At 39.4% G+C, this 19,112-nt stretch overlaps 1 protein-coding gene across 2 annotated transcripts in view; it reads left to right on the top strand.

The window, feature by feature from the left end:
* Positions 1 to 19,112, top strand: part of adgra1b (adhesion G protein-coupled receptor A1b) — a 266,720-nt gene that overhangs the window by 220,957 nt on the left and 26,651 nt on the right. For both annotated transcript variants that reach the window (XM_088086276.1, XM_042501884.2), the window contains 2 exons: positions 2,659 to 2,786; positions 13,387 to 13,510. In XM_088086276.1, coding sequence (XP_087942402.1) covers positions 2,659 to 2,786; positions 13,387 to 13,510 — 252 coding nt within the window. The remainder of the gene's footprint in view (positions 1 to 2,658; positions 2,787 to 13,386; positions 13,511 to 19,112) is intronic.

Below are 19,112 nucleotides of genomic sequence, written 5' to 3'. Positions count from 1 at the left end.
ATTTGTTCATACTTTATTTAACAAAGTATGAACATTTTTGTGGTGTCTCTCTGTTGTGTTGTGATCAGTAGGTCTATTTCTCTTTTAAACTAATGAGAAAGTTTGTTACTCAGCCACCGTTTTAAAAAAAGTTGAGCCAAAACACAGCACAGCCCACCAGTTAAGAAAAAAAAAATCTCTGCGAGTTAGCATTTTCTCCTGATGTGTAAATTTCCAGTGGGTGCCTTGGTTTCTTCCCAAAATCCCAAAGATGGCACATCATAACAGTGGCAGATTTATCACTTGAAATTCTTGTTGTTTTTGAAACAATAGGTCCTTGATTTCAGAGGAACACAAAAAGCAGGCGTCTAGTTTCTAGCCACCAATTTGACCACCTGATATTACAATTGTTGCGGGCAGCTTTGATCAGCTGTAGCAAGGTAGCTAATTTAACTAACTTTAATGCCGAGAGTTAGTTGAGAATGTCTTCACTGGCTGAGAAGAAAATGTTTACATTGTACTTTTCTCTTACTTTTTCTACTTGTTTTTGCAAACAACAAATACGTTATATTCACACTTATTGTGAATGTGAAATGTTGTTATTCAATACATTTCTAAAGTGATGTAGTATATGAGCTGACGTTGTCATTTGGAGGTGGGAGTTACAGTGGATGGTGGGATGCATAGTAGGCAAGACTGCAGACATCATTCCAAGTCGCAGACCACTGTTCAGAACCAACAAACAACAAAACCAGTTGTGATTTAGCGAAACATTGCTATGTTTCCATTTACTTTTTTGGCACCAAAAATGGGTGTTTTGTAGCATCTGGAGATGTTTTACCAGCGCATGTCTGGACACCGAGGTGTTTTTACCGGGACAATATGCTGAGTCTTACATTAGATGTGAATGTGAGAGTAGCTCAGGTTCTCTATATGTGTCAGCCCTGCTCAAGGTGTACTCTGCCTCTCACCTATTCTGAGCCAGAAAAAGACTTAAGACCCTCAGGAGTCTGTACAGAGTAACTGGGTATAGATGATGGATGAGTAGCATGTTTTTAGTGCATCAGAAGTGATGCATTTTATGCAGTTTGCAATAAAGACCCAGTGATCTCTTGGAAGTAGCAGAAGTATCAAATAATAATACCTCCAACAAAAATAAAAAAGCCACCAAAATTCCCTTTTATAACTTGACTTTAAGCCTTTAACACCTGGATCAGCATCAGTTTTCTTGTGCTGCATTCAAATGCCTTTCATGAGCGTTCAAACCTCTGAAACCTGGAAAAATTGGTTTCTTTTGCAAACATGGGAAAAAAAGATCCTGTGAAATCTCCAGAAAACTGTTTATAATTCGTAAAATTTGATTTTAGATTATTTTTTAGCAGGCGGGTCATTTTCTCTTTTGTTTTTTACTTTCTTGAAACATTTTACTAATTTCTTGGAAATGTTTGGGCCATTTCTGTTTTAGTTGCTCGTTCGCCTTCTTCCCATTTTTCAAAGAAATCAAGCCAATTTGCTCAGGTTCTAAAGGGTTAAATCTTGGCTCCAAATCTGTCCCTTTCTTTTTTTCCCTTCAATTCACACAGTAAGGCCTTTATTAGACTGATGAGTGTTAGACCGAGTGTGTGCACCACACACTCTCCTGCTCTACATCTCCCCGGCGTCGTGTCCCCCAAACCTTTTATTTCATCTCGAGCCACTATTTTACAACCGTGCTTATAAATACCCGTTGAAGGTCACGACCTCTCACAGGCCCCGACAGGCTCATCAGCCTTTGGATAAACACAGATAGAGAATATCCCACTTGGCTACTCACCAAGACAGTGATGGAGTCAGACAGCGTGCGTGTGTGTGCGTGTGTGTGTGTGTGTGTGTTTGTGGGATCACTTGCAGACAAAAACTCACAGGGAGCTGGTGAGGTTATGGAGATAAGGTGCTCTTTATTTAGTTATGTCAACATGACGGAGCCTAAACTGTGACATCACCGCCGAATGAAACAGGTGGACAGATTTTAGTTTGTCTTGTGTCTTAATTGAAGAGATCTAAAGGATGCGATAAATTTAAAAGTTGTCTTGACTTTGAGAGTTTTAAGCCGTAGCTGTCAGAATGTGTGCTGTGAGCGTTGAAGGAGTTTCTCGTTGAATAAATTACCAAGCAAAATGGACTGTGATGTTGATAAGGGCTTAATGAGCGTCTGTTAACAATGTGTCTCTTAGAGACACAAAAAGCGACTTAACTTTGTTTTCTTTTCTTTTTTTCCTCCTTTTTGCCTGGCTGCTATCCATTTTTGTTTTGCTTTTTATGTTGGCTGACTAGGAAGATTATGCTATTGTTGCACTCAGTCGCTCCGACTAAGAGTGTCTGCTAAATGCCTGAAATGCAAAATGTAAATGCAAAGGGGAAGAATATTCACTCGACAGGGTTGTTACTCTTTTATGCTGATTTGGACGGCGTTGTGACTCGGAGACATTTCCTTGACATTCATTTGTATTTCGCTCGCATATCTCGTCGGCGCAGTTTACTGTGCCTATGCATGTGGAGAGCTCATCATCTCCGTCTTTCGGGTGGATTGCCAGGACTGTGCAGGCCTGGCTCTTGCTTGCTGATTATATTTATGATACTGTATTTGTGATGACTTCTGTCTGATCCTCACTTTGTCCTCTTTCCCTTTTTCTGCTTTAGGATCTGAAGAAGGTGCTGTCTTTCCCCCCGTACCCAGGGGAGTTTCTGCACCCGGTCGTGTATGCCTGCACGGCGGTCATGTTGCTCTGCCTCTTCGCCTCCATCATCACGTACATAGTGCACCACAGGTAAGAAGAAAGTTGCTGAAGTTTACATTTTAACTTCACCTTAAAGGATAACTTTGGCATTTTTCAAGCTAAACTCTATTGTCCCCTTTTTTTGTTTCTAAGTGATTGGTGTAAAAAATATTTTTTGAATTTGGTTCAGTATTGAGGCCAAGGGCTACAGCTGACAGCCACTCAATGCCTGCAATGTAAGCAAATGGGGCAATTGTGCACTGTCACTGATCATCGATTAAAAGTGGTTATTTTTTTATTTTGCAGGAAGTCAATGACAGAATAGCGGAAGACCTTAAGTGGTAATTAGTGTGTTGTGTTGGAGTACAGAAAGCACAGCTAAGTGTTATCTGAAAGATTTTCGTTACGTTTCAGAGCAAATTGTGTCCTTGAGCAAGACTTAGACACAAAAACAAACAGATCCAAGAAAACATCAGGTAAAGAGACACTTTTGACATATATTAAAACAATATTGCACTACAACTGCCCTATTTGGTTACATTGTGGGCTTTGCACAGCTGTACAGCCCTCTCCCTCAGTACTGGACAACTTAAAAAAAATTAATGTTCACATCAGATGCAAAAACATGGGAAAATGGGGTCCAGGTTAAAAAATGCTCAAATTTCCCTTCAATTTAAAATGACACTTGACCAATTTGTAACCAGCTTTGCATCAAAACAATGTGGGTGGTATGTTTGGTGGAACTGTGACCTGATGAACACCCACCACCCCACAGCCACCAGAGGGATGCTGTGTTAAGCTGTAATAGCAAAAGTTTACAAAACAGCAAGTAGAAGCCAGACTGCTTCCTGCACTGTGAATAGCAGCAGCCTAGTTTCACACGTACCAGTTTGTGTGACATCAACCACCAGCAGGAGTGTTTATTGGTCTGGTGCACCGCAGTGCATTCTGGTAGTTGTAGGTTTTCTACCTCTTGAGCAAAAGCATCCTTTTTTTCTGTTTTCTCTGGCCATATAGCGCCAATTAGGAAAGTATTTGTGTCTTTCCTCAGCATAGACATCCTATAAAGAGGCCATTTTCCCAGCAGTGAAATGCATCTTTAAGCCACTAACGTTGCTACATCTGGACACTTTTGTAATCTCTCACCTTTTTTCCTCCATGGTTTGCGGTTTATTTCTGACTCCTCTGTCACAGATCCTGGCTGTGAGTCAGATGCTTTAGGCTGGCGTAAAGCACTGCAGCCTGTCTGGCTAAGAGGATCTAAAACACATACACCACTGTGCGTGTGTGTGTGTGTGTCTGTGTGTGTGTTTGACAGTCATAGCAGAAATGTATGCTTCTAATACATTCCTACAGGGCATTTAGGCCACCTCTACTCGTGTTATTCCATATGGAGATGAACAGAGGATGGTTTTCGCTCTGTGGCGTCTGTCTGCTCGTCTTTGGTTCATCTGTTGTAGATGCTGCTATTAAAGCAGAGGGAGCCTGACTGGCATATTATTTCAGCACACCAATTCATCATCTGTTTTTCTTGTAGAGCATCAGTCACTTTATCATGTCCATGGCAATAATGCAATATTATTGTAATAGCTCCCCATCCATTTTAATATAAAGGAAATGGGAAACGTCTAAAATGTCATATTTGTCAAGAAATATTGTTTTATTCCTAGAATAACGCAGTTGACTGATATTTTCTTAGACAGAAGTACTGGGTTTTATTTATCTTCTCATGTTGTTACTGTGACTAAAGCGCAAAATGCATGAAAGTGTGTGAGCACACAGCAGCAGTTTGAGTTTGCATCCATCTGTGACACCTGGGACAGAGACAGGGTGCGTCCTTCTGCAGTCAGACGGTGATGACAGCATCTGGGGCTCCAAACAGCAGCATCACTTATACTGTCGTCTAGCACTGCAGTATTGACTGAAGGAAAAATTGAAACTGCAATACAGGCAGCAGGAGCAATTTCAAAATTGCAGAAGATTGAGATTTTTGATTCGAGTGAAATGTAAACAGTTTTCCAAACGCCACTGGAGATTCTGGTGTTGTGTGCAGGATTTGTGTATTTTAGTAAAACTTTATGCAAAATAAAATACACAACCATGACATTGTTGGGTTGGTTGGAGGGTGTGAAGACATTTTATTTGAAATGAGATATAAAAAACTGAGCCCCCTTTAATGTATGGGAAAAAACATATATTAAAAAGATCTCTTTAAAAGGAATCTTTGAAACAAACATTGACATTATAGGTGCTAAACTAAAATAACCAAGTCATCATTGTTGAATTTAAGTGTAAACAAAGTTACATAAAGATCTAAAACGGCTGTTTAACAGGTATTATATTAGATTTGCAAGCTTATATTTTATAAAGATGGGGCCTGTCTGCATTAAAGTCTAAGATTTAGCATCTTAACTTTCACCCCATTACAATTTATATGTGAAAAATCATTATTTGCATTTATAAACATGCAATGATGCCTTTTGCAGTTTTGCCAAATGTATTAATATTTCTTTCAGAGCGAACTAAATGTGTTCACACGCATTAGTATTCTGGTCTTAAGGCTGGGACACATGCTGTGTCTTTTACTGCCTGGAAAATGCGAGGTGGGGCGCTGGGTTCTACTCCCGTGCCTAGTCTGTGCCAACTTTCAAGGGCGCAGAAGCAGGTTGCGCCTGATGTTGCTAAGCAACCGTAACCAGCACCCGAATCTGTAGCTGAAGCCTACTTAACCAGAAATGCAAAGTTCAGAGTTTCTTCTTCCAGGCGTTATTTTTAAGTGTGTATTTGGCCTAAAATGTTGTCCATAGTACTCTGGTATCTCTGGTGAGCCCTGCACTAAAATGACTTCTTCTCCATATTTACAACAGACTGATAGTTATGAAAGAAAGAAAGATATCCACTGGCTGTGATCGGTTGTTCCTGGTCACATAACATGCATTAGTGTTTTTGCATTTCAAAAGGTTACCTCAGAGCACAACCGTTGCTCCCTTAAAAACTGGCATTCAGGAACACTTGCTTGCCGGTGTTGCTTTCTCTTTTGAGCAGGCCTTCTGCCCATCTACACTTAAACTATAGATTTGATGGCAGAAAAAAAAAGCGGCGTGTATGTGTCCCTTTTTCTGGTTTTGTTCATTTTTATGTCCCCCACTCCGTACATCTGTACCATTCTTGTCAATTTAAAAACTGAAGAATTACTTGAGGGAATCGATTCAAATTTGGCACAAATGTCCATGTGGATTCGATGATGATTTGATTAGATTTTGGTGGTCATAGATCTTTTCTTTCTTCTGAACATGATATCTCAAAACTGCCTTTAAGGAATTACTTCAAATTTGGCACGAACATTTACTTGGACTCAAGGATGAAGTGATCAGATTTTGGAGGTCAAAGTCACTGTGATCTTAAATCCATCCTCCTTCTTGTGAACTTGATATCTCAAGAACATTTTGAGGATTTTTCCTCCAATTTGACACAGTAGTTCAACAAGACTCAACAATGAACCAATTAGATTTTGGTAGTCAAAAGTCACTGTGACCTTGTGTCTGTCTCATTCTTGGGAATGTAATATCTTCAGAAGGCCTTCGGGGAGTTTCCACACATTTGGCACAAACGTCCACTTTGACTCTGAAAAGAAGTGATTTGAAATTAGTGGTCAGAAGGTCAAAGTCATGGTCATGGTAAGCTCCACAACATGTTTTTTGGGCATAACTCAAGGATTTATATGCTAATTATGACAGTTTTCCACACAAATGTCAAATAGGATAAAATAATGATGTAATGACATTTTATATCTAAAAGGTCAAAGGTCAACTTCACTGTGACATGATAATGTTTTGCAAAAACAACATACAAAATGTGCTGATTGCAGAGATCTTTTGTGCTGCTGGTTTTAGATGTGTGTGGCATCCATGTTTTCAGATATTGATGTAAACTGTCACTGCAACTTAATTGGTTATTGGTTACGTAACTAGTTGGGATATGAAGTTGATATGGAACATGAAAAATCTAGTTATTTAAATCCATGTATAGACAAACATAGCAATATCCAGGTTTGTGATTGCTTGCCTTTGGGTGTGTCTTCACCTGCAGAGCATGTTTACATGCAACAGTAGCCTATTTCTATGGGAGTGCTTCAGCAAGCACTAAGACCGGAGGAAGAGCTTACCCTACTTTCTGAAATCAGGATAAGGTGTTTACATAGGTGAAACATAACTGGTATACTCCAAAATATGATACTTGCATGCATGTAAACACACCCATTCCTCACAAAGTGCTTTTCAGAGCTAAAAGACATTAATTCCAATCCAAACCAGAGAGAAAAAAAGCCCATATTTAAGATATGAAGCCAGAGCTTTTGTGGTGTCTGTCACACACAAGGGAGGGTTAGAGGGTTTTTCTTTCAACGGCGCTCACATTAACAAAATCCAACACCTACTCATCCTCCACACCTCCCTCTAGGCACTCCCCAGCACTAAAACACATCTCTGTTTAGTAACACTTTAGTTATGTAGTATCACTCCAGCTGACTGACAGTATCGGAGCCGCAAAGCCCCGGGACTGCGTGTTAAATGGGCAGAATGTGAGGGAGGCTGTTCAAGAATAGGCACAGTAGATTGTGCATGTTTGAATTTGTCACTTTCTCACTGCAGCTCGCTGACACATACACACATGCATAAATATATGCATAGGCTACAGCATGTGCTGTTGGTTCTGTCTCTGCCAGCAAGATGGAATCTGATCTGTGATTATGGGTGCAGGGCTGATATGTGATGTGTGAGCCTCGCGTAACACAATGGTAGCTATCATGTAGGGCTGAGTATCGTTTGAAAAATTGAAATACCAAGTAAGTAATTCATTTTATATGTTTTTTTTCTTTGCTTCATTTGATACCCATCATGTGAATGGAAGCATTCAGCTGTGTTAAATGTCACCAGATGCCACTGGCGGGTAGTATAGCCATACTTTTGATAAATAGGTTCCATCTTCACATGATAAACTGCCAAATCTATCAAATAGACCACCCTCGACTGCACCATACCACAGGCTGTATGGGTTGTACGTGCCATGGTGGGGGGCCAATCACATTAAAAAAAAAGAACGCTTTGATTGGCAGTGAGCAAAACCATGCTAATAGTCTTTTTTTTTTGCCCTATATCTGCATACAAAAATGACCAAATACAGGTAGTACTAGATTGTTTTGATTGATACCTTAAAGGTATTGAGTGCCAGTACCCAGCCCTTGCATTATGTCTTTGAACCCAGAATCCTTTGGCACAATTTGTGTCAAAAGTGTTCTTAGAGATTCATTCAAGCCTTTATTTAAGACTTGGGAAATCAGTTGACGGAGACCCTTATTTTCAACGATGCCCAGCATGAACAATGACTTTAAAAACAAATAGTTGCAATTAAAATATACATGATAACAGCACACAATAATAGCATGAAAAAAAAACTAAAGATAAAGAAAAACAGGATAACAAACATGCTGTGGTGTAGAAGTGCAAATAAAAACATTTAAACTCAAGTAAAACATGATCTGAAAAAAGGCATTTAAACAGCTGTAATGGTGGAAGAGTGTCTAAATTTAAGTTCTTTTGCAGGTTATTCCATTAGCACACTGATGTCACGCACATACTGATGGAGTCAGATGTCAGAAGAACGTAGTCTTTTCAGTGCTCAATGATACGAAACGAGGACAAATATTAAAACAATTTAGAATTTGTAGGATTTATCCTGTGACTTCAGATCTTGTTACAGTTTGGTTTTTGCCCAGATTGCTGCGAGGTGGACAACTATCACATTGTGCTGGTAGTGGTGCTAATACTAATGTGTTAATAGAATTACTCTGTAGATAAAGAGTTTGTTAGCAACTGACACAGGATGACTTTCCGTGGTAGAGATGCCAACATGCAAAGACATGTTGCTTATATGCAAAAAAAAAAAAAATAGATAGATAGATAAATAAAATTAAAAAAAAAAACACTCAGTAACATAATTACACTTTCTGTTAATGCAAAGCATGATGGGAATCTTGGTGAAAGAATTACTTGCTAATGATTCCATGAGAAGGAGAAATACAAAAGAAATGATAAAAATGTACTGCATACAGTTTGAGATGTGCTTATGCGGTTAATAATGACTATGATTGTGCGAATTTGATCATGTTTAGAGAGAAGTAATGGCCCTAAATAAACAAACTAAGTATGAATATATACTCTCATGCAGAGCTGGGGGCGATAGTTCAATTAATTTATTTATCAGCTTTAAGTTGAATGATAATGGCAATTTAATCATGCTGTTTTGTGTGTATTTTCCATCCAGATCAAAGATTCACAGGCAACAAAATAAGATACTTAAAGCTCCTCTGATCAGTATGTTTATATTAAAGGTTCTGTAGGATTCAGGGCATTAATAAAGCACTGAGCCATTACTTGCTATGTAAAGATATAGTGGAGTAATGTTTCTGTTTGTGCTATAATCCAAGCTGCTCTCTGGTTTGTTGTGGTTGGTGTTTATCCCACTGGCAAGCTCAGTGCAACCACTTTGCACCACAGTTGTTACCAGGGGCTCACCCTCCAGGCTAACCAGGTTTAGACCATAAGCACTGTTGTTTAGACCTGTTTTTGAAGTATGCACAGTTAGCTGCTAGCCTATGGCTCAGCCTCAATGTTGTGAGCCAGATAATATATATACTCTGAATCTTGCATCCAGGCCCTTCAAAAAGGGTCAGCTGACTATGTCTAATCTAATTCAGCTCTACAAAGCTCTATAGCGTCTTTTGACTCACCATTTCAGTTTTACAGCCTCTACTGTTTTAATTCAGTTTCATGGCTCTCATCAGTGTCCTTTCCAGCTGTATCAGGCAGCTGTTTGCTGTGACAAAGCTCTGATAAGCCCACTGTACAACACCTGCTCTGCAACACACATCAGACAGACATTAGCAGTTTGATGGTGAACATAGCAGAAAATTTAGCAGCAAAAGAGCTACATGTTTTCTTAGGAGTTGGTGGAGACCATAGACTCTATGGACAACATGACAGCGCCCCTAAAAGTGTAACTTTTCGATCTGGATCACCCCCTGGTGTCTGGCTGCGGTATAGGTCATAAAGCCCTCCCCTCAATGTAAGTGAATGGGATATAGGCCAAACTAAAAACTCAAAGTACACCAAATACATTTTTCCAAAAGATGTTTTTTGTCACTGAAGGTAGTTCTTTTCAGCATGGTGTTTTTTAAGTCATTTGTTATCATTTTAATAAGTTTGTTTTGAATGAGTTATTACATTCCACAAAAAAAGGATTTTCCGCCATGATCGACAGCTGTGTGCGCCGATCCATGCGCTCGCATTCAGTGGGGCTGCTTGCAATTTGTTGGACGGGTGTTTTGGGTGGAACTCCCCCATCGTGGATGTTGCTACTGCGCAAACTCTGGCTCCAAATGAAGTCACCAGCGCAATGTGGCAGCGGCCATATCAGGGATATTTTAGCCTCACTTAAGCATAGCGGAGGTTAAGTGGGAGTGTGTCGTCCAGGTTTATATACAGTCTAGGCTGGAGACCAAAAGAGAGCAAAAAAATAATTCCCCACATATTATGAGGAGATACTTTGTCACTGTCATGTTAACAGCTTGCTCCGATCCTCAAGTGGCCAGAAAAAACTGTTTTTGTGTGATGTACAGTTTATTGCCCTAAACATAAATTACATTTTATATAGGTGACTTGCCAGATTTTTATACATATATTAGTATCAGGGATATTTTTTTATATTGTGTTATTGATTTCAGTCACACAGCGCAGGCCTGTTGCTGCCAGGTTGCTGCCTTTTCTCCATCATAATTAGCATGAAACCACTTCCATTCCTCCATTTAACAGTGCTGCTACCTATGGTTTATGGGACTTATCAGCATGTTTGGAGCGTGTCTTCCACCAGTGAAATGGCTCAGTTGACTCTACCCATTGCATAATATGTCATATTATACTGTGCATAGCTTTATTGTCCCTTACAGTTGGCTCAGCAGTGGGTGCAGGGTGAGAGAGCAGATGCAGAGAGAGGACAGTTCCCCCCCACCACCACCTACCCTCTGGGAGACGGGGATATGGAGGGTTGCCAGGTTAATGTACTTGACCCAATGAAAGCCCAGAGCAGAGCCTATGAAAACCCCCTTCCAGGGAGGCCAGGAGCCGGCCTGATTTATGGCCTCTTTGCTGGATGGAGTTCAGCACTTGGACCATGGCACAGGCATCGACAACAGCAGCTTTAACTCTCCCTCCTCTTCCACAGAGCAGTGAAGCCCGGCCCCAGACACGCCTCATAGCTCACTGCTGAGCCACTGCTTCATCTACAGTTGACTCACGTGCAGCCGGGGCTCCGCTCCTCCATTTTGGGGAGTGGAGATTTCCAGAACAAGGTTATATAATTTCAAATGGTGACAGTGACTGTAACCATGTAGGGAAGGAGCTGACACAGGAAAATAATTAAATGAATGGATGGTCTCTTAATTCGCACACTGCAACAAATATGTTAGTATTGTCTGTCCTATTTAGCCTACTCTCTAACAGCTAGATGGAAAATTGTAATGTGGGTTAAGTGACCTGCCCATGACTATGTAACCCTGCGGCCGATGCCATATTTCACAAAGTGCATATGAGTGCATAGTTTCACATAGTGAAAACCTCAATTGGCCCAGCCAACTGGAAGCGATCTCTTTTTATTTTATCATCAAACCAGCAGTGATTCCTGTTTCTTTGCATATACCGCCGCATGTATTGTGCAGTACAGTATGAGTTTAAGCTCTTTTAAGAATCAGATCTGTGAAAAGCCCTCCGCCTGAGGTCCATCAACCAAAATACAGATTATACAATTTGTAGGAAGTGTAAGCATTTTCTCATCTGACAGTTTAAATTTAAAAAAAATACATTCGAATTATTGTCTTTCACAGCATACACGTAGGGTTCGACCTTTTGAGAAGTTGTAGATCGTGAAAACAAATCTTTAAAAAAAAAACACATATAAACATTCCTGTGAACACTATTCCTCTGAAGTTCAGTCAAAATGAACTTAAAAGCAGTACGTGTCTGTCAGTGAATGGCATAGATCTTCTTTGAATGTTTGTGTTGTTTAAGCTCTGCATAAAGGAAATCTTATGAGAAAAGCATTTGTTTTTTGTACAGTCGCCCCAAAAGTGAAAGACAGCAGCATGGTTTCAAGTTCTACTTATTTCTACTAGATAATCAGAGTTCACATTTTGACTTTTAATGTTGACTCAAATTATTCATATAGTCTCGATTTTATTTTAGATTCTGACGAGTGTACTCTTTTATTTGGATTAAATTAAATCTGCAATAGGGGCTAAAGTTTGAAAATCCTTATTTGAGTGTAATATTAGTAGATTTTATGAGTTCATGTGGTAGCATGATTGATGACATACCCAATTAAACATTTGTTTACGGTAAAAATTCACTCTCTTTTGAAGTGTATTTGGTCAGTCATAAAACCTCATGTTGCTCCTAATGCACAAAATAGAGATTGATAAGCACAATGTGGTGTAATTAAAATGTTGCAATGTTTGATTTGGTAACAACCATAAAAAATAAATGGTATGTGACATAAAAAAACAACAAAAAACAGGTCCTTTAAATAATTTGCCTTAAAGGGACAGTTCATCACAAAATCAAAAATGCATTTTTTTTCTCTTACCTGTAGTGCTATTTATCAATCTAGATTACTTTGGTTTGAGTTGCAGTGTTGGAGATATTAGTTGTAGAGATGTCTGCCTTCTTGCCAGTATTATGGAAATATATGGCACTTAGCATGTGGTGCTTGAAGCGATAAAAACACTAATGGCGTCTTCCGCAGCTGAGCTGTAGCGTCAGTTAGCTCAGTAGTGCTAGCTGAGTTAGCAGTGATGCATGCGTCCGTCTGTCCAGTGATACAGTTGGTGGGTGTATTTTGATAGAAAGAAAAAAAATCCTACATGAAACTGCTCACAACATGGTCTGTGGATTATCTTGAGTAACCAGGTCATGATTTCTGGCAAAAGACATTAGTCATGTTTAAATGTATTTTCTTGGTTCTTTGAGCTCCACAAACCATCTAGTTCCATTTGATTGGTGAGAAGGCAGAAATCTCTTGCTCTACCAAAAAACATCTGGATGTAAAATAGCACTACAGGTCAGAGGAAAAATATGCATTTTTGATTTGTGGTGAACTGTTTCTTTAACTCATGAAAATTTTGTTTTTTTTGTTCAATTAATTATGTTGAACAACTTGGAAATATTAATGTGAATAGCTACCTTTCAAAGATGAGCCAAGGTCGAAGTGTTTATCAGTACACTTGAAAACATTCCATTATTCAGCACATGTCTTTGCAGCAGTGTATGTAATGGCTTGTTTGCGGTACTCAAAGTCTATGAGCAGCATTCCCCAGGCACTCCTGTGGTTGTTAATCTATATGGCAGTAGCAAGGTAAAAGAAAAGGAGGATTTATGCAGACCTTGTAAAAAAAGGCCGTCTTAAATCATACCCGAAGTGACTGATGGGCTATATACCTCGAAAACCGAATCTCAATGAGGTTTTACTTTATGATAAACCACGAAACATTGTGGGGTATGGTATTCACCTGCTAATTACTTTGATTCTTGTTCTCTTTTGGCAGCGCAATCCGCATCAGTCGGAAGGGATGGCATATGCTTCTCAACTTCTGTTTCCACACGGCTCTGACCTTTGCTGTGTTTGCCGGCGGCATCAATCGAATCAAATACCCCATCATCTGTCAAGCAGTAAGTGCATTCCCTTTTCATTCGTCCCACTCTCAATGCTTTCCAGAAAATTGATTATGAATGTCTATTCAGGTGTTGGCAACCAGAACCAGAGTGCAGTATGTGGATGTATAGTAACCCAGCTTTATGTGTCTTTTATGCTTCAGCTGCATGTATGGTCGAGTCACTCTTTCAGTAAAGTGTTGACACAATGAGCCCCGATGATTCAGGCTTTCACGTCATGAATGCATTCACTCTCTGTCTCTCTATTGTCTGTGTCCACTTTTGTTGCCTGGGGTTAGTGGTGGGTGGCGTAGCCAAAATGTTATATCATTTTTGTGGAAATTTTTCAAAAGTGGCAGTGTACAGACCATTTTCTGCTCATTAGAATTCCATACAGAAGTGTTTTTCCATGGAGGTTTAACTTTGCACTTACCATGTCGCTGTTTGATGACTTTAACATAGGTATTTTAACATTTTTGATCCATTAACAATTTGGGATTAACCATTTGAAACCTGAGCAATGCAGTTGGATTTTGAAGCAATGCTCTTTATGGATGTCAGTCTGTTGATCGGTTGCTTGTTCTGAAATATTTAAATAACTACTGGATGTATTGCCATGATATGGTCCCTAGAGGATTAATCACACTCCACCATCAGCATGTCAGAGTTTTCACTTGTCCCGGTATCTCAACATCTATTAGAAGGATTTGCAACAGATATCCATAGTTTGCAGAGGGTTTTGTTTATTCAGGGAAAATTGACTGAGCAATTAGCTCTTTTACAGCGATGCCCTTCAGGAGGCTAAAAGGATATATAATGCATGACAGTAATAAATTCAATAAAAACAAATAACTAGCAGCAATGACTGTCAAAAGTGGTAGATTGCAATAAAATCTGTAAGAAAAGGGGTGAACAAAATTAACTAGCAAACCAACATGCAACTAGTGAAAAAAATGCACAACAGAAAAACAAATGGTAATAATTCTGACAATAAAAACAATAAATCACGATCATGTCTGTGAATCAACCACAGCAGGAGCAACGTACTGTACATCTAACATAAACTTAAAATGACAGACACATTATAATAGACACCATTTCAATACCTCTTGTGACATACCCAGTTATTTGGTGCAAAATAATAAAACTAAAAAGTACTTTACTAAGCTCAATACTGATCTGATGTATCCAAATTGATCGTCATTTAGCTCTAATAATCAAGTCACATACTGTAGTTTTCTCATATTTTATGACTGAATACCTGCAAAATTAACAACTTTCCCATGAGGACCACTTGTAGATGGTAAGATGGTAAACAGTTTACTTGCGAAACATAGGCATGTTGGCACTGTCACTGAGCATCCACTCACATTAGTGTTTTGTCAAAGCGTCTCTAAGCCTAAGTACACCCTTAAAGAGCCTTAGCTCTGAGCATGGCTGTTTGATCTCCATCTTGTTTAAGATTGTCTTGCATGTTGACTCTGTGCTCTTTCATGTGGTTGCAAATTAGCTTCACCTAAATGCAATTACCAGCAAAATGTTGGCATTGTTTTCAAACCCCGGATACATTACATTTGTATGTTACTATGTGGCAGAAATGTTGAAACAACATTTCTCTACATTCCATTAACGCTGTGGTTAGGTTTAGGGACAGAAACCACTAGGTTATGTAAAGAAAACATCATGTAATGGATTAAAATACTCACTTTTGGCAGCAAAGTCCCAGAAAAAAATGTGACATTGTCTCTCTAAAAATAATGGCTTTACATGGAACTATCCTGGCAGGAAACACAACAATGTCTCAGTAAAAAAAAAAAAAATCATTGCAGTATTCCAGTAGTCCAGAAATATTGCATTGTCAAGGTAAAAAAACAACCACTTTTCATTGCAGTACTCTGACCGAAAATGTGACATTGTCAAGCTAAAAAACAACTGCTTTTCGTTACAGTATTCTGGCATAAATGTTGCATTGTCTAAAAATAACCGCTTTTTTTCTGTCCCCGGTGGAAAAACAGCAGTGTCACTGTACAAAACAAAAGCTTTTCATGATATTATCCCCTGTGGAAACACAGACACGGGTCACTAAAAACACCCATGTTTGGCTGTTAAAAACAAGTTGAAAACCCAATGGTCTCGAACAGTGGTCTGCAGCTTGGCAGGCGTGTCGCCTTGGTGTCATGCCATCCATCGTTCCCGACAAAGTAACCCCAAATAATACATCACAAGCGCATCTGTGGTTTGCAAGAAAATATAATGCCAACAATTCCTCTTGGCGACTAATTACCTTTACTTCCATCGACCTTCATCTCTTTGCTTACATGAAGCATTTATATTGGTGCAGCTTGTAAAGGTGATCTCTATAGGAAACACTCAACCTTTAGTCTGCAAAATATGAATAGAAAAAGAGGAAAGATGGCTTTCTGAAGTCTCCTTGGATCACCGTACATGCAATACCGTCTCCCACTGCCCGAGATGATGGATAAAGAGGAGCTGGCCCCATCTTGTGATGCAGCGGTGTGTCCCCTCAGTTGGACTCTTTGACCCTTTGCAATCAGTGTGTTTGGCCACATGGGTGGCGCCTCCATCTCTGCAGCCAGCAGTTATGAATGAGTGAGCGAGGCTTGGTGAGAGACATGGAGATTTGGGATGTCAGGATAGATTTGGAAACAGGTCAGAGAAAAGCTTTCTTGCCTGCTGGCCCATCACTATTTTTAGGATGTTATAAGTCAAAAATGGAGGCGCAACAAGGCGGAAGACCTAGATGTGTAATAAATACAGACTGTCTATAACATTTTAAAGGAACTGGAAAAAAATCAAAGTGTGTTGTTGATGGAAATACACTGTAAAACATTTTTTTGTTGTTTTTTTTGGGGGGTTCCATCACCAGTCACATCATGTGTAAAAGATAAATTAATTAATTATTAAAAAACTACACATTAGAAAATCATCAATGTCCTAATATTTATGCCAAAAAACAAGCTGATCATTTTTTAGAGTTTTAAATTTTAAGGAACATGTAACACTCAAGTGTTTTAAATTCCGTAATAAAATCCATTTGTTGGCTACAAATTACTTTTAAATTAAATTATTGTAAAATCTAACTTTATCCCTGTAAAATTAAATTAAATTATATTAAATTATTGTATTGTAAAATTAAATTAAATTAAATTATTGTAAAATCTAACTTTATTCCTGTAAAAAAAAACCTACAGTAATCTAAATTCTACAAAGAAATATCATTATTTCAACATATTCTTACTTTAAAATCAGCTGTTTTCTGTGGTCCAGTGCTTTACACAATACTACTGTAAACTGAACACTGTGTTATTGTTTTTTTTATTTACAGTTTTATGATTTTTACAGCACTTTGATGTTAACTTCACATACATTTTTTTTTTTTTTTTTTACAGCGGAACTATTTTGGAGAGACGGATAAGACTTGACATATGTTTGATGGTGTTGAAATCTGTGTCAAGATGAAAGTCAAAAAGAGAGAATGTGAGAATGAAATTGTAATGTTTTCTTCTTTTTTCTGGTTACTTTTTCACATGGTTGGAAAGCCATGTGGTCTCTGTGGATTTCCTTTCCAGTTGATTGATAGCTGGACCTGTTCAGGTTGTGAGCATGAAACGTCAGCTGGAGCTGGTATTCCTCCACTGTCAGCTCACCTGAGCGGGGGTGCATTTGCTGTATGTAGCCACAAAGAGATTGATGTTCACTTCTTTTCTACTTTTCACTCACGCTTTCAACTGCCTTCGCTCACACGCTGTTCACTATGAACTGGCCTTGTTCGCTGCCTTTACTGTGAGCTGCAGCCGGTTTGGGACTCAGCTGCTTCTCCTGCTGTCATAACCGCTTAAGGTGGCCAACGTATTACACAGAGTAAAGACTCCACCTCGACATGCTGAAATGCAGAGCGTCATATTTCATGCCTGAGCCTCCTAGCACGAGGCTCAGTGACAGGGAACTCTGTAAGGAGTCACCATTCGTGTCACGGCCGTCAGGTTTTTCTCAAAAGGCAGCTTCGCTCTCACACCTGCTGCCTGCTATTTAACATCCCGTTAATCACCTTACCACATATAGTAACTATTTGACTCTTTAGTCTGCTGACACTCATTTTAAGGATGTGGCTCACAGTCTAAATACTCCCCACCACCCGTGCAAGATCAGAAGACATCAAAATGCAGCTTTAATAGTGTGTTAATACTGAAAATGATCATCATTTTCTAATGAGGCATACTTTATAGAAGGTGTATAAGTCATAGCTTGAGCCAGACCAATAAATTGTCAGTCCTGTATTAATTACAATTATTTATTGGCACTGGATTGGCGGATGATAAGTAACAAGAAGTTAGAGCACAAATGGCGAAGATTTGTTTAAGGCACTTAAAGAGCAATGCAATGCTAAATTGTGTAAACCAGAGAATAATCTCACCTTCATTTTCCAACTGCAGCATGTTTGGTACAAATCTCTGTTACATTTTAAAAGCTAAATTGAGCATCTTCAGCTTCAGTAACATAAGATACTCCAGAGTTAAATGAATATGCAGGCATGGTTAGATCAAAATTGGGTATGGCTTTGCGAATACCCAGTGATACAGTGCTGTAGGAAATGGATAAATAAAAACTTTTTTTGGATATGTCGACATAGTTTTTCACCAACTAACATTGAGCACACTCCCCTGGATTGGATATTTGCCCCAAATCACATTCAATTGGCCCTATTGCAGGATGAGTCAAAATGTTTAAATGTCACAAAAAGAAAGGGATTTTGATAAAGCAAAACATATAAGTGAGTTTGTATATATGTTCCTACAGAAACTATATATTTGAGTCATGTTTAATGTAATATCCAGCCAAGCCACTAGGGTGTTTATTGCACTGGCTATAGAAAACCCCAGTAATGAGAACCCGGAAATCTGTTAGCATTTCAGCATGTCCAGTTCTCTCATTTCGAAAACATGGGTTTCTGTTAAGAAGCTTTAAATAAGATCTGTGGTTAACACTGCACTGCACTTTTGGCTCTTTTCTTTAGCAATGCGGGGGGTAAGCGGGTGTGCATCGTCCATCTTTATACAGTCTTTGGTGAAAACAGACCAGAGAGAGAGAGAGACACAGCTGCAGCAGAGCCAAAGTGGCGCACTTTTTAATCAATCAGTTTTATCGGCGATTATTGAAATAAAACGCAGATACAGATGATGCCAAATATCAGCCCCAATAATTATCCAGGCTGACCCCTATTCCAAATGTCAGTGACGTCTGCTCATGTGGCACACCTCCTGCAGTTCGAGTGCAGGTGTCGCTGGCAGTGCCGTCATGCGGCCCTGCTGTCGCTCTTTAACTTATTTAACATTCGTTCATTTATCTAATTTTTTTATCCCAGGGCCTCTGCATGTTTCTTGCTGCTCCTCCTTTACCCAATCACCGCTAACAGGACAACTCTCCACAGATTTGGGCAGGAGCCCAGATTGTCTGCTGCTCCGCTGGGATGGAGGCAGGCCCCACCAGACACAATTTGGGATAATTACAGGACCGCTCGAGGAGATGTGTGATCGCACGACGCACACGGGCACACATACACGCCGAAATGCACACACTCGTACGCGCACTGCCTGCTGAG

The sequence above is a fragment of the Plectropomus leopardus genome, chromosome 13 (assembly GCF_026936395.1).
Source record: "Plectropomus leopardus strain MGB_pleo_1.0 chromosome 13, ASM2693639v1, whole genome shotgun sequence".
In the NCBI taxonomy this organism is placed as follows: Eukaryota; Metazoa; Chordata; class Actinopteri; order Perciformes; family Serranidae; genus Plectropomus; species Plectropomus leopardus.
The sequence above is the reverse complement of the archived record's forward strand: the minus strand, read 5'-3'. Positions and strand labels throughout refer to the sequence as shown.